Source organism: Chrysochloris asiatica, unplaced genomic scaffold (genome assembly GCF_000296735.1).
Source record: "Chrysochloris asiatica unplaced genomic scaffold, ChrAsi1.0 scaffold00128, whole genome shotgun sequence".
NCBI classification, from domain to species: Eukaryota; Metazoa; Chordata; class Mammalia; order Afrosoricida; family Chrysochloridae; genus Chrysochloris; species Chrysochloris asiatica.
This window is the reverse complement of record NW_006408646.1, coordinates 8,416,816-8,439,982: the sequence shown is the minus strand read 5'-3', so window position 1 is coordinate 8,439,982 and position 23,167 is coordinate 8,416,816. Positions and strand designations below refer to the sequence as shown.

Sequence of the window (23,167 nt, the reverse complement as noted above, 5' to 3'; positions counted from 1 at the left end):
GAGGAAGGGGAAGTGTAGGGGGCAGGTTTCTGGGATATACCCTTTGGGTGGTTGATGACGCATGGAGGGGATTGGAACCATGGCAATGAGATGATATACGATGGAATGAATGTAAAACTAAAGTTCTCCCATGTAAACTATCATATAATTCACAATAAAACATTAAAAAAAAATTAGCCTGCTATATTTGGTCAAAGTTTTTGAAGTTGTCAAAGACTTCATTTTGCTTGGATCAACCATCATCACTCATGGAAGCAGCAGTCAAGAAATCAAACGATGTACTGCATTAAGCAAATCCGCTGCACAAGACCTCTTTAAAATGTTGAAGTGCAGACTGGCTTACAAATTTTCAAGAGGAGTTTCGTTTAAGAGTGTATATGGGAATGAAAAGACTCCACTGAATAGTTTTCATCTTGTCTAGACAGGTCTGGGGAAAAGAGATGGGGATAAGATTCTTATGATTCAATAGTAATTGTTATCATGACAAATTGCGACTGTCACAACTGTAAAGGTAGAAGTTTTGTAACAAAAACGGGGGAGTAGTTAAACTTACAGTTCAGAAACAGACGACCCTAGAACCATCAAGGGAGAAGCGTACTAGCGGAATGTGGGACCCTATCCAGAAAAGCGACGACACCAGTGATGGAGGCAGAGATGAGGACAGTGAATAAGGAATTGATGCATTTGAGCTATGGTGTTGGAGGAGAATATTAAAAGCACCACTGACTTCCAAAAGAATAAACCAATCTACGTTGGAAGAAGTACAGACAGAATGTTCCCTGGAAGCCAGGATGGCCAGACATGGTCTTTTATACTCTGGATATATGGTCAGGAGGGACCAGTCCCTGGAGAACGATATCATATTTGGTAAAATGGAGGGTCGGAGAAATAAAGAAAGACCTCCAATGAGATGAACTGGTACAGTGGCAGTAGCAATGGGCTCAACGATTATGAGGGTGGTGCAGGATGGGGCAGTGTTTCGTTCTACCGTGCATAAGATATGAGTCAGTACCAACTTGATGGCACCTAAAAACAACAACAGATTTGGTCAAACATCTAACTAACCCCTAATTAATGCCCTGGACTGCAAGGTTGGTTTGAATTGCAAGGTCAGTGATTCAAGCTCACCAGCCACTCCTCAGAAACCCTATACAGGGTCGTTATGAGTCGGAATCGACTTAATGGCACTTAACAACAACGTGATGGGTCGGAATTGACTTGATGGCACTTAATAACAACACCAACATGATGGCTGGAACTGTGATTGCCTGGGCAGGACCAGATCAAATGATTTTGTGGGCCTTCCTTACATGGTCCTTGGGCTGGACATTCCCTGCTCTAGGTGATTAGAGATCAAGTATTGTGTTTTGGATGGTTGCTGGCAAGCTGTTAAAACCCCAGGCACTAAAACTAGAACAGAACCACTAAGCACATTATTAAGTCAGTTAATTGGGTGAAACCATGACTCTCCAAACCAAGAAACCAAATCCCATGAGGTGTTTGGTTGTACATAAACAGACTCAGCAGCTACTTTTTTTTTTTTATTGTTATAGGCATATCACACAACTTTTGTCAATTCAGCTTTTTATAGGTGTACAACCCTATCCTTAACTGTACTGTGAACCAAAAGGTTGGTGGTTCAAACCCATCAGCTGCTCCTCGGAAACCCTATACAGGGTCACTATGAGTTGGAATCAACAGCATATTAAGTGCTATACAGGGTCGCTATGAGTCGGAATTGACTTAATGGCACTTAACAACAACGTGATGGCTCGGAATTGACTTGATGGCACTTAATAACAACAACACCAACAACAACATGATGGCAGGATGTCACGCTTCAAAGTGGCAAACAATCCCCTAATAGCACTACCATCACCCTTAATCAATGAAAATTTCCCATCACCATTAAAGCTCCTTTCCCCATCTTACAATCCCTGGTAACAACTAATAAATTTTGGTCTCTATACATTTGCTTTTCATATAAGTGAGGTCATACAATAATTGTCCTCCTCCTATGATTAGCTTATTTTGCTCAGCATAATGTCTTCAAGCTCTATCCATATTCTAGTATACAAGATTTCACTTCGCCTACTGGCTGAGTAATATTCCACTGTATGTGTATACCACATTTTGTTTATCCATTCATCAGTTAATTTGCATTTAGGTTGTCTCCACATTTTTGTTATTGTGAATAGTGTTAGCAAAGAACATTGGTGTACGAGTCTATTTGAGTCTCTGCTTTCAAGTCTTTTAGGTATATGAGGGGGCTTCAAAAAGCTTGTGGGGGAAATTTCATTATCTTTTAATTCCATTTCTGTGTAAATTTTTTTAAACCCCCTTGTATGCCTAGAAGTGGAATTGCTGGGTCATATGGTATCTAGAAACCCTGGTGTGGTGTTGTAGGATAAGCAACAAACCTCAGGTCTGTTTGAACCTCAAGGTTGGTGGTTCAAACTCACTAGCCGCTCCTCAGAAACCCTCTATACAGGGTCACTATGATTCAGAATCGACTTGACACACTTAACAACAATGGGAGCTCTAAGAGCCCTGGTGGTGCTGTGGGATAAGCATTGGGCTGATGAGCACAAGGCTGGTGGTTCAAACACACCAGCCACTCACCAAGAGGAAGATGAGGCTTTCTGCTCCAGTAAAGATTTAGTCTTAGGAAATCTTAAGAAGCAGTTCTACTCTGTTCTATAGGGTTGCTATGACTGACTGAACTCAAAGGAAGTGGGGTTTGATTGGATTTAGTTTATGGTTTGTTGTTGTTAAGTGCCGTTGAGTCGATTCCAACCCATAGCCACTCTGAATCGGGTTTCTGAAGATCAACTGGTGAGCTTGAACCGCCGACCTTGCAGTTCAAATGGCTTTGCAGTCTGGTGCATTAACCCACAGCACCATCCCAGGACTCCTTAGTTTATGGTAGTTCTATTAAAAAAAAAATTTTTTTTTAAAGAAACAGTTACACACTTTTCACAATGGCTGTATCATTTTACAATCCCACCAGCAATGGACAGAAATTCAAATGTTCCTGCATCCTCACCAATATTTTTTATTTTCTGTTGTTGGATATTTAAATTCAAAATCTTAGTCATCCTTGTGCCGTTGATTTGATTTCAACTCATAGCAACCCTATATAGGGTTTCCAAGGAGGGGCTGGTGTGCTTGAATCTCGGACCTTAAGGTTAGCAGTCCAGTGCTTAACTTACAGCACTACACCAGAACTCCTTAGTCATCATGTTGTTGTTGTTATGTGCCTTCGAGTCGGTTCCGACCCATAGCGACCCTGTATAGGGTTTCCGAGGGTGTAAATCTTTACGGGAGTAGAAAGCCTCATCTTTCTCCCGCGGAGCAGCTGGTAGTTTCGAACCGCTGACCTTAAGGTTCGCAGCCCGATTCGTAACCACTACGCTACCAGAGCCCCTTGTCATCATAGTGGGAGTGAAATGGTATGTCATTGTTTTGGTTTGCTAATGGTATTAAACATCTTTTCATGTGTTTGGTGGCCTATGCATATCCTTTTTGGTAAAATGTCTATTCAAGTCCTTTACCTATTTTATGATTGGGTTATTAATTTTTTGTTGCAAAAATTTTGGTTATTTAGATTTTTATTGAAAATATGCTTATATTTTTTACTTTTTAAAAAAAAATAAAGTCTTGATGTACAAATTTTAAATTTTTATGAGGTTCCATATATTTATTTAAAAAAAATAACCCATGGTTAAGAATTTTATGGTTTTAGTTTGCATATTGAGGTCCTCAGTCCATTTTGAACTATTTTTATTTTGGTGTGAGGCAAGCATCCTCTTCCCCCCGTGTTGGAAACCCAATTTTCCCAGCATCATTTATTGAAGACTCTTCTTTCCCTGTATCAAAAATCTGAACTCTCAATTTGATTCCATTGGTTTCTGTGTCTATTATTATACCAGCATCAGACTGTTTTGATTTTTGTAGCTGTATATTGTTGTTGTTAAAAGTGCTATCAAGTCAGTGCCGACTCATATAATGTTTTAGAATCAGAAGTGTAAGCCTTCCTATTTTGTTCTTCTCTTTCAACATTATGTTAGCTATTCGGTGCCTCATGCCATGTTTCATTTTTTGAAAGAAGAACGAACTGAGGGAAGGATAACTAAGTTGTCTAACCATCAAAAAGCTAGTGAAAACATGACCAGGAGAAACTAAAGCCATGTTCTGAGACTACAGGACCAACTGCACTTTATTGTCACAAGCAGTCTTAGGGAAGTTAAGACTTGCACAAGATCACACAGGTACTAAGTGCAGGGGTTTAACTTGGTACCCCAGCTAAAAGCTAATGCTCTTCCCACAACACACCAATATTCACCTTAAACACCGTCTTAAGAGTTGGGTCCTTGTCACACTTCAAAGTGGCAAACAATCCCCCAAGCACTAAGCTCATGAGGCTACAATGCTAGCCTGAACCAACACGCACAGATCCTGCCCTTTCATTTGAGAAAATACTTTGACTCATCTCATATTCCACCAGACAATGAGAACCAGGAACGAGTGCAGCGCAGCATAAAACAACAAGTATGGTAACCACTGTGTCCCCCTGGGAACTGACGGGTCAGGTGTATAAATCAGGAGCAAAGCAGGAAGCAGAAGGGCAGGGCAGCAGCTGGTGGGGAACAGCCAAGAGAGAAAAGATCACATTTTAATGACGCAACTACCAACCGACTTAACATAATGATTAATATTAACATTCCTCTAGATATGCTCCTATGTGTCCCAAAGGGCTCACCTCCTCACTAGTTTACCAAAGCTTACCAAAGGGAGTGTCTCTGGAAAAATGAAATAATAAACTAGGGAGCTTCTGAACCCTGGCTCCTTTGTAGAGGGAGTGTTCCAACGATTCCTTCTAGTTCTGCGAGTTATGACACTACACCTAGGGCCTCTCATTTTTCAGGCGAAGGCAAGAACACCTTAACATGAAAGTTTCATTCTTTCTGTTGTTCTCTTCTGCCCTTCCTTTGTTTTGTTTATGAGGGAAACTGTGTGAGGAGCAAGTAAAAGAATACAGTTCAACCTGAGTTTGAACCCTGGCTATGTCACTGTTTGCCTCTGTGTCCTTGGGCAAATTGTTTAACTTCTCTGAGGTTGTCTCTTAATCTTTAAGAAGAGGATAATACCACCTACCTTACAGGATAACCCAGAAGATGAAAAGGCATAACGTAATGGATATGAAAATACCTCCTGCAGTGCCTGGCACTTAGAAACTGCTCTTGTGTGTAGTACTTTTTTTCCCCTTCCTTCTTTTATATCTAGGAGGCTTGCTGGAGCAAAGGCTGAATGGAATACAATATCCTCTAACACTGTACTATTTTCATATTGTTATGTGCTGAAGAGTCAATTCCGACCCATAGCGACCCTGTATAGGGTTTCCAAGGAGCAGCTGGTGAGCTTCAACCATCGACATTGCTTTTTTTTTTTTTTTTAATGAATACATGTGCACGGCACAGACTAGGTCAGCAACTGCTAAGACCCTTGGTGAGTACTCAAGGGTCTGAGGGACAAAGAGAGTTACAAAGATTACACCCATCTGAGAGAGTCAAACCAGAAGCTGGGGGCTGGGCCAGCGTAGTACAGTAAGAGGATATACTGTATAGAAATAAATGAGACAGATGGTTCCTGTGGCATTTGGGCCACCTGAGTCTTACTTTCAAATGTAAGTTTACTTAGCTGTGAATGAGTAGGTGTTTTCTTATCTGGTGCAAGGCCTGCAAATAATCTCTTTATCAGAGAACTGGTTAACCAATTCTTACATTCCCATACGGCAGTTCTCTACCAGTTTTGTTAATGATAGGAAAAGAAAACAAAGCTACTTTGCATCCTTATAATGTGCCAGGCAGTCCTAAGCACTTAAACAAGGATATTGTTGTTGTTGTTAAGTGCCTCTGAGTTGGTTCTGACTCTGTATAAGGTTTCCAAGGAGCAGCTGGTGGGTTTGAAATGCCGACCTTGAGGTTAGCAGTCCAATGCTTATCCTACAGCTCCACATGAACTAACTTAATTCAAAGATCCCATAAGTTGAGGACTGTTTCAAAGGTCTATTATTGCTCCCATTTTACTGAACTAGAAACTGAAATACCCAACTCTAAGAGTTGGAGTTGGGATTAAACTCTAGGTCTCCTAGACTCCCAAGCCTGTGTCCTTCACTATTTTTTAGGTTTTCTTTCCTGGAAAAATAATATACAGGCAGAAACAGCATCCCAGGGGTAGATGCTTAAGAACTACATTAATGGAACCAGGCAATGGTTTTATGTTCTAATTACTTCTGGATGGAGTCCTGTTGTGGCTGTAGGATAAGCACTGGGCTGCAAGGTCCATTTGAACTACAAGGTTGGTAGTTCAAACCCACCAGCCACTCCTTGGAAACCCTATACAGAGTTGCTATGAGTTGGAACCAACTTGATGGCAATTAACAACAACAACAATAGAGAAGTAGATGGTGGTTGTTATTGTTAAGTGTAGTGGAGTTGGTTTCAACTCATAGTTACCTTATATAGGATTTCCAAGGCTTTAAATCTTTTGCAGGAGCAGAAAGCCTCATCTTTCTCCCATGGAGCGGCTGGTGGGCTTGAACCACACACCTTGTGGCTCCCAGTCCAGTGCTTATCTTATGGAGCTACCGCACTCCCAATAAATAGGTAAAGGAGTCTTATTCTTGCTAAGCATAAAGGAAGGTCAAAAGTGAGAAAGAAGACAGACTTAAAAAGAGAGAGAAACCACTATTTTATAAGAAACGGCCACAATTCCAGGCCATCTCAATGACTTGCCAAAGTGAGACCCATGGGTGGTCCCATGGGCCCCACCCCTTCCTAGCAGTGCTGCTCTGCCTATCTCCTCCAGGATCCACTGACCAGAAACCCCACCTCCTAAATATGCAGAAAACCTACACAAAACGTAGGAAAGAGTAACAGAGCTCCTCGATCATGAGGAGCTTAGAAACCATATGGTTCTCTTGTATTATACCCTGCTCCTGCCATTCCATACCCAATGATTTCCAAGCTTGCCTGTCCTCTCCATGACACGATGTATCTCCCACTGGTCTCCCACTGATCAATACCTTTGTCTACATTCCTACTACCCACAACCCAGCCCAGGACCTGCCTCACCCTCGTCTAGTTCATCCTACTTGCCAGTGCCAGATAACATTATAATAATATGCTTATATAATGAATTTTCCTGCCTCTAAACATCTAGTCTCTGTTGGCGATCAGAACATTCCACAATCCTCAGCCTGGAGGTTAAAGCTCTCCACAGTCAAGCTTCACTCACCCTCTTAGTTTTATATTCCCCTCCCTATGACGACCTCAATGACCACCTCCCAATCTGCAGCTCTACCACACATATTCAATTTACCACCCCTTAAGACGACTCTGGGAAGGAGCTCTGGTAGCATAGTGGTTACAAATTGGGCTGCGAACCTCAAGGTCAGCAGTTTGAAACTACCAGCTGCTCCGTGGGAGAAGAGGAGGCTTTCTGCTCCCATAAAGATTTACAGCCTCGGAAACCCTGTTCAGGGTCGCTATGGGTTGGAACTGAGTCAACGGCACTTAACATCAACAAGATGACTCTGGGAAGGAGCTCTGGTAGCGTAGTGAATCGGGCTGCAAACCGCAAGGTCAGCAGTTTGAAATTACCGGAGGTTCCGCTTGAGAAAGATGAGGCGTTCTGCTCCCGTAAAGATTTACAGCCTCAGAAACCCTGTACAGGGTAGCTATGAGTTGGAACCGACTCCATGGCATAGAGCCACCATCAGCCAAGATGACTCTGGAAGGATCTCTGGTAACGTCGTGGTTACGAAATCAGACTGCTAATTTCACGGTTAGCAGTTCAAAACTATCAGCTGTTCCGTGGGAGAAAGATGAGGCTTTCTGCTCTCGTAAAGATTTATAGCCTCGGAAACCCTGTATAGGGTCGCTATGAGTCGGAACCAACTCCACGGCACATAACAACAACAAGATGACTCTGGAGTTCTGGTGTGGTATGTGGGTTAATGTGCCAGACTGCAAAACCGTTTGAACTGCAAGGTTGGCAGTTCAAGCTCACCAGCCGCTCCTCGGAAACATTATACAGGGTGGCTATGGGTCGGAACCGACTCAATGGCACTTAATAGCAAGATGACTCTTGGTGCTGTGGGAAAATGCACTAGACCACAAGGTTGAACCACAAGGTAGGTGGTTCAAAGTTACCAGAAGCTCCTTGGAAACCCTATAAAGGGTCACCATGAGTCAAAACTGATTCCACGACACTTAACAACAAAGATGAATCTGGAGTTCAGGTGTAACACTGTAGGATAAGCACTGGAACTTAAGGTGGTGGTTCAAACCCACCAGCTTCTCCTCAGAAACCCTATAGAGGGCTGCTATGAGTCGCAACTGACTCGACTGCACATAACAACAAAGATGACTCTGAAACTTGCTACCTTTGCAAGTTTTGGGTCAAAAAATCCAAATCTAATGCCATTGAGTTGATTTTGACTCACAGATACCCTATATGAGTGACTCAAATTCACCAGTTGCTCCTTAAAAACCTTATATGGATTCATTTTGAGTTGGAACCGACTCAACGGCACTTAACAACATGTGCCAGATGCTGCATATATCTCAAGCCCTAGAATATTGGAAAAAGCACTGAAGACCTAGGCTAGTCCTGGTTCTATTAGTAGTTGAGTGACCCTGGATGTGTTACTTTCCCTCTTTGAGCCTCAGTTTCCTAAGTAAAATGAGAAGACTACATTATCTCAAACATCTCTCCTTGCTCTAGCAGCTGTTAAAATGTGTAAGAGGTAAAACATGGCTCAGCCCGGTGCCTTTGCCATCACAGACACTTAGTAAATATTTGATTTCTTTGTTGTTGGTTCTTCTGTTACACATGAGGAATCCAAGTTGTCTTGGAACACAGTTTGAACAGAACAACATGTAAAAGTTTAAGCCTCACTTCCTGCTCTGACTCCTTGGGCAACCTCACTGTGGTGGCTGTGGTATAGAGAGATGGAACATGGGCTTGAAGTTAGAAACTATGAATTTGGTCCACCACCACTTATTTAGCGGTGAGACCACGAACAAATCATTTCTGGGCCTTAGTTAGTCTCCTCATCCATTAAAAAAATTTTTTCTTGCCTTTTCTCAGCTTCTTTTATGCTGTCCCCAATGCCTGGAGTGTCTTTGCCGGACTTCTTGTTAAGTGCCTTCGAGTTGGTTTCAACTCTGAGGCTTTAAATCTTTAACCGGAGCAGTAAGTCTCATCTTTCTCTAGCAAGAGTGGCTGGTGGGCTCAAACAGTGGGCCATATGGTTTGTAGTTGTTGGTACAACTCATAGAAACCCCACATATGGTTTCTATGGAGCAGCTGGTGAGCTTGAACTGCTGACCTTGCGGTTCAAAGTGACCTTGCAGTCCAGAGCATTAACCCACTCTGTGTGCTTTGTACCCCAGTGCTTATCATATGGAGCCACTGTGCTTACTCCTCAGGAATCAGCGTAAACTTGTCTTAGGAAAATATTCCCTACCCCTCTCCCCATTTCTGAGGCACTCTTCTAGCACTTCCATCCATTAGTATCTCAATGTCATGTCTCTAGGACTGTAAGAGCTACAAGGGCTTGGTTCACACTGTCTTCCTCAGTGCCTTGTTACGTCATGGCACAGAAGCAGTACACAGCTAACATCTTCTGAATGAATGGAAGGATGCAGAAATTAATGAGTCTGTGACAGCTAGCTGCCCAGCGTCCCAGCGTAGACTAAGGGCCAGTCTTTAGGTTGTCCATTTCACAATGAGGAAGGGCTTCTTTTCAGTCAGAGAAAATCTGATAAGTATTATTGCACTCTAAGATCTTTACCAAGTTTCTGAGAACCCAGGTTCAAGACAAGGGAACTTAGATATTAGAAAAATTTGCTGGAGAAAGATGAGGCTTTCTGCTCCTGCAGAGACTTAAACCTGGGAAACCCTATACAGGGTTGCTATGAGTGGAAATCAACTCGAGAGCACTTAACAACAACAACATGAGCTAAAGAATACTTAGAAGCAATAAATAAATGAATAAATAAAAGTGGAAGGGGCAGCGATATTCCCGTCTCTAGCTCTCTTCCTCCAGAAATCTATTATTCAGGATGAGGAGAAAAATCCCAGGCTCCCACAGTGAGGAAGTGACCCTCTGGTGGCCTGGTCCTTGTATTCAGGATGAAGGAAGTGACTGTCCCCAGGCCGAAAGCCAGGAAGCGGGGGCAGACACCTTCAGGACAGCTTCCCACCCCCCAATTCCCTCCTGCCACCTCTAGAATGCCTCTGGATGCTGACCCTGGGCCACGCTGAGGTCGGGCCGTGCACACAGGTGGCTAGGAAACATAGGCGCCAGAAGGTTCCTGGGGCTGGGGGGCAGCCGAGGGGGGCAGGAAGCTGTAGAGTGAGGTGACAGGGAGGGAACTACAGCTAACCTAATCCTGAAGCTGCCTTCATCTTCCACAACTCCTTTTCCCGGAGCGTCGGGTCACATCCTTTCTTTGCTTCAGAACCCCAGAAGCCCCCCTCGTCCCCTTTTCGCAGAGACCTTGGAGCCCCAGGAAGAATGGTCCAGTCTCCCCTACCTTAATTCCCATTCTAACCATCCTTCCTTATATCATGCACAGGGCTTCAAGACTCAAGGACCCTGTTATCCGTGGGAAGCCCTAGATGTCAATAAGGAAGTCATATCCTCCCTCGTTTTCCACAGAAAACTCAGAACCAGGGGTACAGTCTCCACCCTCTCATTATTGCTCTAACCTTAAAAAGTCCCGAGCTCAAGGGAACTCAGGGCCCTCAACTTCCCTGGAACGGGAGAGATGGACTCCTGACAGGGCCAGCATCCTTTCCTCCCCGGGGCTCTAATTGCGGAAAAGCCCCCCGCCTAACCCGCCTGCCTCTCTAAACCCGTTCCCTGTGAGGCTCCGACTCCTCAACTCCCAGACCCCACGCCTTCTAACCATCACCTTGCCCACCCAAAATCCTCTTGGGTCCCCTCAACCCGAAGTTCCCGCGCGGTGGCGGGCTCCTCTCTGGCGACCGGACCAGGACTCCGGAGATAACGGCGGGATAGGGCGGCCCTTCCTTACCCGCCTGCGCGGCCATGGTCCCCAAGACGTGGAAGGAGGGGCGGAGGAGGCAGGGGCGACCAAGCTCCCTTGGCTACCACCGACGCCTCAGGCAAGGGAGGATCGTAGCCTTAGGCGTGAGATGCGCCGCCTACGGCGCCCGGGGAGGACCAAACCGCACCTGGCACCGGGGCCCGCCCGCCCAGGCTCGCCGACGCCCGCCCCCAGGCTCCGCCCCCTGGCTCGGGCTCCACAGCCCTGGTGCCCCCTAGCGCAAGCTGGGCCATTTGTGATGCTGTTATGATCCTGTGCGGGGCACAGGTCTTCTTAGCAGAGGGCTCCAATCGTTGTTGTTAGGTGACAACTCAGCGACCCCGTATGACAAGAATTGCCCATAGAATTTTCTTGGCCGCAAGGCACTTAACAACAACATCAATCTTTATAGAAGTTGTTCTTTCTCCCATGGAGCCTCTGGGGGTAATTCTAACTGCCAGCCTTTTGGTTAAGGAGCTCTGGTGGCGTTGGGCTGCTAACCACAAACTCAGCAATTCAAGTCCACCAGTTGTTCTGCGGGCGAAAGATGAGGCTTTCTGGTCCTGTAAAGATTTACAGCCTTGGAAATCCTATACATGGTCACTATGAATTGGAACCGACTAGGTGACCCACAACCATAACTACTACCGCCACCACCATCATTTGGTTAGCAGCTGAGCGCTTAATGTAGCAGCCATCTAATCCAACCCCCTCATTTCACATATGGGAAAACCGAGGACCAAAGAGTACTATCTCAACTGCTTCAAAAGATGGCTCAGCTCATTTGGAGCGGATTTGGGTTGGGAAACCAGGTCAGCTGATTCCCTCCTGAGTTTCCAGTAGTTTAGAATTATCATTGTTGTTGTTAAGTGCCATCGAGTCAGTTCTGACTCAAAACAATCCTGTTTAGGGTTTCCTAGGCGCAGCTAATGAATTTGCACCGCTGACCTTGTGGTTCAAATCGACCTTGCAGTTCAGCAAATTAACCTGCAGTATCACACCAGGACTCCATGTGGAATTGTTGTTAAATGTAGTCAAGTCAATTCCTACTAATAGCCACCCTGTATAGGGTTTCTGAGGAGTAGCTGGTGAGTTTGAACCGCCAACCTTGAGATTTAAACCGACCTTGAGGTCGAGTGCTTATGCCACACCAATTTGGAATTGTTGCTGTTTATTTAGTGCAGTTGTTGTTGTTAAATGCAGTTGCGTCGATTTCGACTCATCGCCACCTTGTAGAGGGTTTCCGAGAAGCAGCTGGTGAGCTTGAACTGCCGACCTTGTGGTTCAAACTGACTTTGCAGTCTAGCGCATTAACCCGCAGCACCACACCAGGGTTTAAGTGTGGAATTAGAGCTGTGAATATGAAGAAGTCAGGGCTATTCCACAAGTATCTCTGGAGGATTGAGGGGGGACTTTTCTTAGGAGCCACTATGAGAAAGCTGGCACTGAATAAGATCATTTGAGGGTGCTGAAACCACCATTCCAGATCATTTGCTCTGCCAAACAGGTATATAAATGAGCCCAGCATAATGCAGCAGGAATGCCCCATTGGAAGAGGGGCTGGTTTGAATGCTGGCCTCCTATTTTCAGGCTGCCTCATGTTCAAGATAAGTAAAAAAAATCCACGTTGTTGTTGTTAAGTACCGTTGAGTCGGTTCCAACCCATAGCGACCCTGTATATGGTTTCCAAGGAGATGCTGGTGAGCTTGAACCGTGAACCTTGCAGTTCTAACCGCTTTGCAGTCTGGCACATTAACCCACAGCACCACATAGTTAGGTGAAATTTCCTACTTTAAAAAATGTTGGTAACATTAAAAGAAAAATGTTGAAATGATATGTAGGCTAAACCATACTTGGATGTGCTCTGTGGGCTGCCAGTTTAGGACACTCTATGTGGAGTCCCTGTGTGGTGCAAATGGTTATATGCTTGACTACTAACTGAAAGGTTGGTCATTTTGAGTCCACTCAGAGGTACGCTGAAAGAAAGGCCTGGAGATCTGCTTCTGAAAGGTCACAACCTTGAAATCCCTATGGAGTGAGCTTCTACATATCTGGGTGGTCATGTGTCACAGATTGAATTGTATCCTCCCCTCAAAATGTGTGTCAGCTTGACTGGGCCATGATTTACAGTGATTTGACAGTTATATAATGTAATCACTCCCCCATGATGTGATGAACCCTTATCTGATATAACTGTCCTGTGTGTTGTATGTGGCACTGTAGGATAAGCACTTGACCTCAAGGTTCAAACTCACCAGCCGCTGCTCAGAAACTCTATACTGGGTTGCTATGAGTTGGAACTGACTCAGTGGCACTTAACGTTATGAGACCAGATACAATACAGGATTAGGCTGTTATCTTGAGGCAGTCTCTTGACATATAAAAGCAGAGCTCAGTGGGATCTACTACCACCAAGAAAGAAGAGCTGTAAGTGGAGTGTGTCCTTTGGACCTGGGGTTCCTGCACTGTGAAGAAGCTCCTAGAGCTAGAGGAAGATTGATGCCAAGACTCATGAAGATCCTCAAGGAATGTTGGGTCTACAGATGCTAAAAGGAGACAAGGACCTTTCTCCAAAGCCGACAAAGCCTTTGCCTACAGTCGGCACTCTGAATTTGGACTTCTAGCTTCTTAAACTGAGAGAGAATAAAGTTGTTAAAGGTATCTACTTAGGGTATTTCTGATACAGCAGCACTAGAGAACTAAGACATCAGGAGATGGAATCAGCATCGGTTGGTTTGGGTTTGGTATGTGAAGGAGAGAGAGCATCGCATGAGGAGTCAGGATAGAAGATGGCTATTAGGACAGCTGATTCTAGCAGCTGCTAACTGGCTCTGTAGCCTTGAGAACCACTTCCCCTTACTGGGTCCTCCATGTGGTTGTCTGTGTCAACTAATCCCTGAGGACCCTCCCATCTGACTCTGTCCTGCTGGATCTTTGGCAACTGTCCCTTCCCTAGTTCAGACTCAGGTCATGGGAAAAGGGGCCAAATGCCCTGGAAGGGACAGGCAAGGGGCCCAGGAAAACGGATCCAGCTGCTTCTACCAAGGACAGAGTTCAACCCAGCAGTCTCTGGTCCTCACCACTGAAGTAAGCAACTTCCAGTATATTCTTTCTTCTTGCCCTGACCTTTTAGTTCAAACCAGATGCTGGCCAGATTTGTCTCCTCTGTGTGTGGCAGGTGGCTTTGACGTCCTGAGTATGCAGAACATGTTGGGGGTTGTCCCTGACTCCCACTCATTCCTGGGATCTCTCTTCAGCAGAAGAGTTTCATTTCCAAGGAAATCTGATTATAGATAGTGTGGTGACTTAAAGTGATGAGGAGGGGCTCCCCTGACAAGCCACCTTGTACTAACAAAAAGGTGGCAGGGTTTTTACTCATCTGCATATGGAACAAGGTTCCACTGTATTTACCTTGCACCAGGTACTCAGCAGTCTAGGAGAAAGGCCTGTTGATGTCTTTCCTCTCCTTTTACCCCACTGCAAGTTACCCAGATCACCGTGAAAAATGCAAGTTGAAATAGAAAGGAAGAGAATAACAGTGTGTAGAAGAGATAAAATCAAACACTGTCTAACACGAACCCAAAGAAAGCTCTAGAATCACCTGTGAATGTGAGGGGGGGTGTGTTTATGGATGGCAGAAAAGGTCTGGCAAGAAGAGTCAAAGCTACTGGGTTTTGAGCACCCAAGTTACCTGTCCAGCTTATAAAGCTGACCATGGTTAGTGACTGATGCCAGATCCTGTTGACCCTCCATCAGTTCTCTGGGCCTGCACACATAAGGACCAGAACCCTGAAGACATTAAGGTTCTGCCATCTGGAGGGTCCTATTTATAGGTATCTGGCCAGACTTTCCCTGTGTCACTCCTACTTGCTTCAAACCAAATCAGTCAGTTTCTGGTCTCTAGTCTCTCCTTTCCCTGGATCATCCCACCTAAAATGGACTAATTAATCAATTGCCTGAAAGTATATTTCTGCCACCTCTATGCTCAAAAACCTTCAACAGCTCCCTGTTGTTGTTAAGTGCCATCGAGTTGGTACCGACTCATAAGCGAACTTAATGCACAACAGAATGAAACACTGCTTTTTCCTGGGCCAATCTATCATTGCCATGCTTGAGCCCATTGATGTTGCCACTTTGCCAATCCATCTAGCTGGGGGTCTTCCTCTTTTTCTGACCCTCAACCCTACCAAACATGATATCCTTCTCCAGTGACTGGTCCCTCCTGACAATATGTCCGAAGTATGAGGCATGAAGTTTCGCCATCCTGGCCTCCAAGGAGCACTCTGGCTGCACTTTTTCCAAAATGGATCTATTGGTTCTTGCACTTTCAATATTCTCCTCCAACACCTTAACTCAAAAGCATCAATTCTTCTACGGTCTTCCTTATTCACTGTCCAGCTTTCACATGCATATGAGGTTATTGAAAATACCATGGCTTGGGTCAGGCGCATCTTAGTTCTCAAGTTGACATCTTTGCTCTTCAACGCTTTAAAAAGATCTTGTGCAGCAGATTTGCTTAATGCAATATGTTGTTTGATTACTTGACTGCTGCTTCCATGAGTGTTGATAGTTGATCCAAGAAGAATAAAGTCCTTGACAACTTCAATTTTTTCTCTGTTGATAAGAACGTGGTGAGGATTTTCGTTTTCTTTACATTGAGATGCAATCCATACTGAAGGCTGTGCTCTTTGATCTTCATCAGTAAATATTTTAAGTCTTCTTCACTTTCAGCAAACAAGGTTGTATCATCTGCATATCGCAGGGTGTTAATGATGCCATGTTTTTTTTCATATAATCCAGCTTCTCGGATTGTTTGCTCAGCACACAGGTTGAATAAGTATGGTGAAAGAATACAACCCTGTTGCACACCTTTCTTAATTTTAAAACATTCAGTATTCCCATGTTCTGTTTGAACAACTGCCTCTTGGTCCATGTACAGATTCCTCATCAGTACAATTAAGTGTTCCAGAATACTCATACTTCGCAGTGCTATCCATAGTCATGATCCACACCATTGTCATGATCCACACAATCTAAAGCCTTTGTGTAGTCAATAAAGCACAGGTAAACATCTTTCTGATATTCTCTGCTTTCAGCCAAGATCCATCGGACATCAGTAATGATATCCCTCATTCTATGGCTTCTTCTGAATCCAGCTTGAATCTCTGGAAGTTCTCTGTCAATGTATATATACTTGTAACCATTTCTGTATTACATTCAGTAAAATCTTACTCGCATGGGTATCAAATATATCATCCAATGATTTCTGCATGCCATTGGGTCACCTCACTTTGGAATGGGCACAAATATGGATCTCTTCCAATCAGTCTTCCAAATTTCTTGGCACAGATGAGTGAGTGCCTCCTGTACTGCCTCAGTTTCTTGAAAGATTTCAATTTTTATTCCATCAATTCCTGGTGCCTTGTTCTTTGCCAATTCCTTCAGTGCACTTTGGACTTCTTCCTTCAGTATCATTGGGTCTTGATCATATGCTACCTCTTGAAACGGCTGAACATCAACCATTTCCTTTTGTTACAGTGACTCTGTATATTCCTTCCATCTTCTTTGGATGCTTTCTGCGTCATTCAATAATTTGCCCAGAGAATCCTTCAGTAACAAAAGTTGAGGCTTGAATTTTTTCTTCAGTTCCCCTAGCTTGAGAAATGCTGAGCATGTTCTTCCTTTTTGGTGTTCTGACTTCAGATCTTTGCACATTTTGTTGTAATACTTGGCTTTACCTTCTCCAGCTGATCTTTGAAATTTTCTGTTCATCTCTTGTACCTCCTCATTTCTTCCATTTATTTGCTTTAGCATCTATATGTTAGAGAGCAAGGTTTCTCTTCTGACAGCCACTATGACCTTTTCCTTTCTTGTCTTAATGATTTTTTTGCTTTCTACCTGTATGATATGGCCTCCCACAACTCTTCTGGTCTTTGGTGTTTAATGTATCAAATCTGTTCTTCAGATGATCTCTAAATTTAGGTGGGATATATTCAATGTCATAGTTTGGCTCTCATGGACTTGTTTTCATTTTCTTCAGCTTCAGTTCATTTTGCATATGAGCAATTGATGGTCTGTTCCACAATCTGCCCCTAGCTTTGTTTTGACTGATGATATGGAGCTTGTCCATCATCTCTTTCCACAGGTGTAGTCAATTTGATTTCTATGTATTCCATCTGGTGAGGTCCATGTGTATAGTCATCTCTTATGCTTTCTAAAGGTATTTGAAATGAACAAATCATTGATTTTGCATAAAATGGTATTTTGGTTATGTTAAAAATTCCTTGAGATGCATATTGAAATACTTTAGAAAGACACATGACTGGGATCTGTTTCAAAATATTTAGGAGCAGCGTGGGGGTGAAGACGAACTAAGACTGGATGTGAGTTGGTGGTTATTAGGGCTGAGTGATGGGTACTTGGAAGGTTTACTGTCTTACTGGACTTCTGTGTTATCCTTAATTTGTTCCCTTATAGTTGACTTCTAAGCCCCTGAAGACATGGATTGCCTCCTTACCTTTGAATTTCGCACTACACCTTGATTCTGGTTCAACAGACACTCCTAGCCTACACCAAACCCTGCTGTGAGGAGCCTCCCTAATGAGCACACATCCTGTTCCAGAGAAGGGCTCAGCTGGGACCCATTTGCCCTATTATTGGGCAGTGCTGGCAATGAATAATCTGTGACTGTCCTCAAAGCTCTTATCAGCTATGCTCCACCATGGAAGCTAGTCACTTGAATGTTTAGGGAATTCCATACTTGTCAGGACCTGGACTTTCAGGCCACACCTTGGCAGGGTTTCGAATGGATTTGAATTGATTTAGTCATGGCAGTAGAAACAAAACCAGAATGAAACCCCAAAACATTCCTGATCCAGAATGCTAACCAGAACAGGAAGCCCTGGAATGGAAGACTTAGATGTGGGAGACTGGATTTTGACCAGGACTGTGGATAGTGACACACATTTAAAGTCGCATGGTTACCACCTTTGAGCAGGGCACTGTTGTTTTTGACACAGCTGGTCGAGAGATTTGGATGCTGTGAAACACAGGTTGCCCTTGTTTTCTAAAAGGGAAACCAAGTTTCTAGCAAAGCTTTGACCTGCAATTCCCCCCCGCCCCCCCGCTTTGGTTAGTGATCCAGTCCACGTTTCTCTTTCATTTCCCACAGCTATCTGAGACTTTCCTCCTCAGAGTGGCATTGCCAAGGGCTCACAGGTGCTTTACAGAGGTCAGATCATGTGACAGCCTCCCCCTTCCCCGACCTACAATACAGATGAGAAGTCCACAGCTCACTGTAATAGAAAATCATTTAATTCCAAATCAAACCACTTTCACAATAGTGAAAATTAGTGACTGCTCAAAGTGTGCCACTGTGCAGTGTCACTGTCTGACTGTGACCAGGACCTGGTCTCAGTCCACAGGGTGGCGAGGGGTGGAGGCTGCGAACATAGAAAATACACACAAAAGGAGGGAAAATCGTGTTGGCAGAAGGGTAAGGTGGTGAGCCTGTGGGTGCTGGAAAGGGGCTCCCCACTGGGGCTGGGCCAGCAGTCCCTGTTCTCCTGCCCCAGTTACTGATGAAGGACAAGCGGGGATCTATAGGGTTCAAATTCAAAGGGAGCTCATGGCTAACCTGGCTTTGCTAACAGATTCCCTATGATGCCTTTTCTGGAAGGGTTCCCCTGGGCTCACGTTATTTCCATAAAGAGCCCAAATGATCCCTCTTCTTACAACTTTATCTTTCTTCTGGAAACCCATTTCTATTGGATCCATCTGACTGAAGTCCTCTCTCCCACCACAAGGTGGGGCCACTGCACCAAGAGGGCCCACCAGTCTTCTCCAGAACTGAGAAACTCCTGGGGCTCCTGAAAGTGTTAATAAAAGGGCACTCAAAGGGATGCCCCAAGAAAGTTTAAAACCCCTCAGGCACAAAGTGATCCTACAGGATGGATTCGGAAATCGAACCACCTACTCAATACTTATATTTTGTGTTTAAACACTGACCTCTGGTGTTGGTAGGTGCATAAAACGGGGTGGGGGTGGGGGGAGTAGGTGGGTGGGGCTGTAGCTAGAGGAGGAGGGCACTTCCCTCATCTTCCTCCAGGTCTTGGGTTTCCCAACTTTATGCAGTTATCCTGGAAAAAAGTGATAGGTGGGGCTTTCTAGGGTGAGGCCCCCATAGGAAGTCCATCCCCCACCCTTTAGGGCTTCAGGAAGAGCTGGCTTTTCAGGAGAAGGGCTTCTACCAGGTGAAGGGTCTTCCAGGCCTGGCACCACACGCCCACAATCAACTTTGGAAAAAGACCCTTATAAAGATGAAAAGCAAATCAAGGGCTTGGGAGAACAATTTCCTCTGGACTCCAAACGAAGGAAGACTGCATAATATGCTTGTTGGAGGTTCCCTAGGCCTCACATTCTGGCTTTAGCAATCATTAAAATGCTTCCCGGAGCGTGCAGGAGGAATCCATCAAGCTGTTCCAAAATCAGGCTCTGGCAGCTCTCTCCCTCCCTTTTCACAGGGGTGTGTACTCTTCAACATACATCTAGGCCTAATGGACAAGTCCCAGCTATCTGTGTGTGGGTGAGTGCTGGGAGAGGAGGCAATGAGTTGCTGCGGCCTCTGCTCAGGCTGCTGGGCCAGCTGCTCCTACATCAGTCCTCGAGATCCCACTAGAGCCTCTGCCCAGCTGTTGTCAGGCCTAGCAGGCTGTCCAGCCTCGGCAGTGGCTGAAGCTGTGTGCCTGCTAGCAGCAAGGCAGATGTGTATAGTTTTTTGGGGGGAAGTTGACTGAAATCCATGAGTGAAGCTGCATGTCTTATGGGGACAACTGACACCAGGAAACCAGGAGGCCATTCAAGCTGCTCTCTGGGGCCAGACACTGAGCACAGCCCAGGGTCAATAAAAGATCTGTAGACTGCTGGTGAATTCATCAAGTGATGGCACAGGCTCCAGGTTCAACTGCTGCAATTACAATCTTTATGGGACAGCAAATTCTGGTCGCTCTGCTGAGGATGAAGAGGAGCGGGGAGAGGATAGAGCAGCACTGGGGACTTGGTGAGGAGCCCCTTTGCACTAGGAGTCCCACGCACCTAGGGGTATTTATAGAGACAAAAAAAGTTTCTATAAATACCATTTGGTTTGTCCCTTTGTTTTTGTATTATTAGACTCAGGTGAGACTGTACTCTGATAGTTTCCCTTTTGCCATCTTTTCCATGCAGAGTCAGGATCCGCTGAGCTGGCTGGCACAGGATTTCATGGTGTCACCCACAAGAGGGGACCAACATGGTGTCACCCATGAGAGGTTAGAGCAGGGTGTTCACAATAGTGGCCACACGTGGGGGTCCTCACCAGCTGGTTCTGAGTCCCAAAGCTCTGAAGAAACAAGACTCCTTGAGGTGTTACTGGCTGCACTGATTTGAAAGTTCAGGGTTAGCGAGACAGCCAAACACCAAGAGTGGATATGGTGTGTCACCAGTTTAGAGGTCCTGTTATGGATGTAGCCAGAGGCCCACCATTAGGCAATCAGGAGCCAGAACATGATCACCAGGGCCACAAACAGGAAGAGGCGTGACAGGAACTGCTCGTCCACATACTGAGGTGTCCCAGGGACAGCTGGAGAGAAAGGAGGGAGAATAGGGGCTGTCAGAATGCTCCAACTGTACACCCCACCTCTCCCTTCAATCAAGGAGTCAAGAGCATTGACAGTCACCTGTTTACAATAGAATCCTGAAGACTGAAAAAGTTCCTAACCCAAACATACCACACAAAACAAAAATGTGTAGAACAAGGGAATGAGGAGGAAAAGGTCTCCAATTTACCCCACAAGGGTTGGGTCTGCAGATGCAAGAAAGCCAGTCAACTAACAGGAGATGAGAGAAAATAACCAGAGAAGAGCTACTATTTGTTCAACATCTTCCACGTGCTGAGTTCTGTACATGTTACTACTTGATGGGATATCTTAAACCCACTGTGCATATACAGACACGTAAGCAGGGGCATGGGGTAGTAGCAGAGCTCCACAGCTGTGCTCTCAGCCTCTCCCAGGTCACTAGGTTTGGGCACTGTTGAGCCAGAAGGGGCCTCAGAGAACCCCACAGGGAGTGCCTTCCTTTCCCTGAGGAGAATCGGGGGACAGACAGGCAAAGTGACCTGTCTGTCCCATCACATAGCAACCTAAAGGCAGAAGTGGGGAAAAAACCTGAGTTTCGCCTCCTCTGTTTTGAGAAGCTATCCTTTAAAAGCTCCTTATGAAGCTGGGGAAAGAAGGGTGAGAGAAACTACATCCAAGATGGGGAAGCTCTAGCCAACATAACAGGAGATTACTGCTTGTGATTGTTGTAAGGGCTACAGGCTGTGGAGCTCTGTTTAACTGGGGAGCCAGGCAGGCTCCTGTTGCCTCTGTGGGGTTCTGTCCTTCCCTCAGAACAAAGCATACCCTGCCTTTCGGAGTGTCCTTCCTCTGAGGCAACCACTTGTAAATCAAGCAGAAACTTCCAAGGCAGGTAATGTGCGAGGTGAGAAGGGGCATTCCCAAGATTACTTGGTGCTGGCTGGGTGCTCTAATTAATCCATGCATGCAGGCAGTTAGTCCTAGAGACTATCAATCACCTGCGAAGAGTCCACAGCACTGAGAACAGCTGGGACGCCCCATGAGTAGATTACTGTCTTAGGACGATGCAGGAATGAATGACTGTCTCTACTACATTTAGATCACAAGCTCCTGAGGCCAGGAGCTGCACACTGGTCATGTCTGGGTCTGTATATTGTGTCCCAATTACACACCAGGATCCAGTAAGAGTAAGCAGAACTCACTCAACCAGATCTCTCAGCTGGCTCCATGGAATGGATCTGGCCTGGGCATCAGGCGATGACAAGAGTACAGGGTACCCACCCCAAACACCTGCTCAACACTCATGCGACAGGCATTCTTCAGCTGACTGGAAGAAGACACTCAGCAGCAGGTGGTACACCTAGACAGGATTCCCAGAGGACTGAAGCTTATAACAGTCCCCACACCACTGTAGTCCTGTGGACAATGCCAGAGACTCCAGAGAACAAAGAGGCCCTGACTCTTTATAGGTCACTTCACCCCTCCCCACCCCAAACCATCAAAGTAGAGGTGTGTGTGGAGGACTAAGGACTAAAGTGTTCCTCAGTTGGGTATCATTTACACTTTTCCATTTTATTGACATGGGTATGTCTCAGCAAACATGACTGAACATTTTCCAAATAGAATACTAAGCTGACTTCACAGGTACCCCGGGGCTGCTGTCAGGATTCCAAGTTTGAAATGGAATGTGCTGTGCACCGTGCCCAATATCACCAGAAAAGAGTTTAGCCCATTTCAAAGATTATCTGTACAGTTCCAATTCTCTAACTTCTTTTATACCAGATCCCAAGAGCCTTAACCTCTGAATACAGGATACCATCTCACTGTCTCCAGGAGACAGAGGCCTACCTGGAGGAGGCCGCCCATCATTTATGTTAAATGCTGTGGCAAATATCCCAAACGGAAATGCTCCAATTCCAAAAGACATCTGGAAGCCACCATCTCCAAATCCAAATCCTTGAAATCCCTGTGTGGAAGAAATGCACATGAGAAGAGGGAAAGCAAGCAGGCTCCTCCTGGGCCTGTCAAACGTGTCACAATTCACACAAAGATGCATGGTGCCCATTTCTCTTCCCTGCCCTGCCATCTCTGTCTCTAAGGGGGTACATACTTTCCCTCCTATCTAGATCCCAAAGCAAAACAACTCTGAAGACCCCTTCTGCCCTTCTAGCCTTGCATCCCAGCTAAAGAGTTGTGAACAAGCCACAAACAGCAAGCTCTGATCCAGAGTCAGACACCTCCTGACACAAGTCAGGGTTCTTTGAGTCTGAAGATCTTTCTCAGAGTCTCACACTAGCCAGTAAAACTTCCTACTTGTTTTATTACAGCAAAAAATTGGCAATAAACCCCTATGCTCAATTACAAGGGAACAGCAAAACAAACTACATATTATCTATAATAGCAAAAAAATGGATCACTAATTGGCCAACA

The 23,167-nt window shown here is 45.1% G+C and overlaps 2 protein-coding genes across 3 annotated transcripts in view; both read right to left on the bottom strand.

The window, feature by feature from the left end:
• Window positions 1-11,155, bottom strand: part of LIMK2 (LIM domain kinase 2) — a 98,411-nt gene extending 87,256 nt beyond the window's left edge. Inside the window, exon 1 of the mRNA XM_006869267.1 lies at window positions 11,112-11,155. Coding sequence (XP_006869329.1) covers window positions 11,112-11,127 — 16 coding nt within the window. The 5' untranslated portion in view covers window positions 11,128-11,155. The remainder of the gene's footprint in view (window positions 1-11,111) is intronic.
• A 9,396-nt stretch (window positions 11,156-20,551) lies between these two features.
• RNF185 (ring finger protein 185) overlaps window positions 20,552-23,167 on the bottom strand; it is a 39,473-nt gene continuing 36,857 nt past the window's right edge. Inside the window, exons 7-8 of one of the 2 annotated variants that reach the window (XM_006869265.1) lie at window positions 22,586-22,703; window positions 20,552-20,739 (exon numbers count right to left, since the gene is read on the bottom strand). In XM_006869265.1, coding sequence (XP_006869327.1) covers window positions 20,642-20,739; window positions 22,586-22,703 — 216 coding nt within the window. In that variant the 3' untranslated portion in view covers window positions 20,552-20,641. The remainder of the gene's footprint in view (window positions 20,740-22,585; window positions 22,704-23,167) is intronic. The other variant, XM_006869266.1, reaches the window with a different exon arrangement.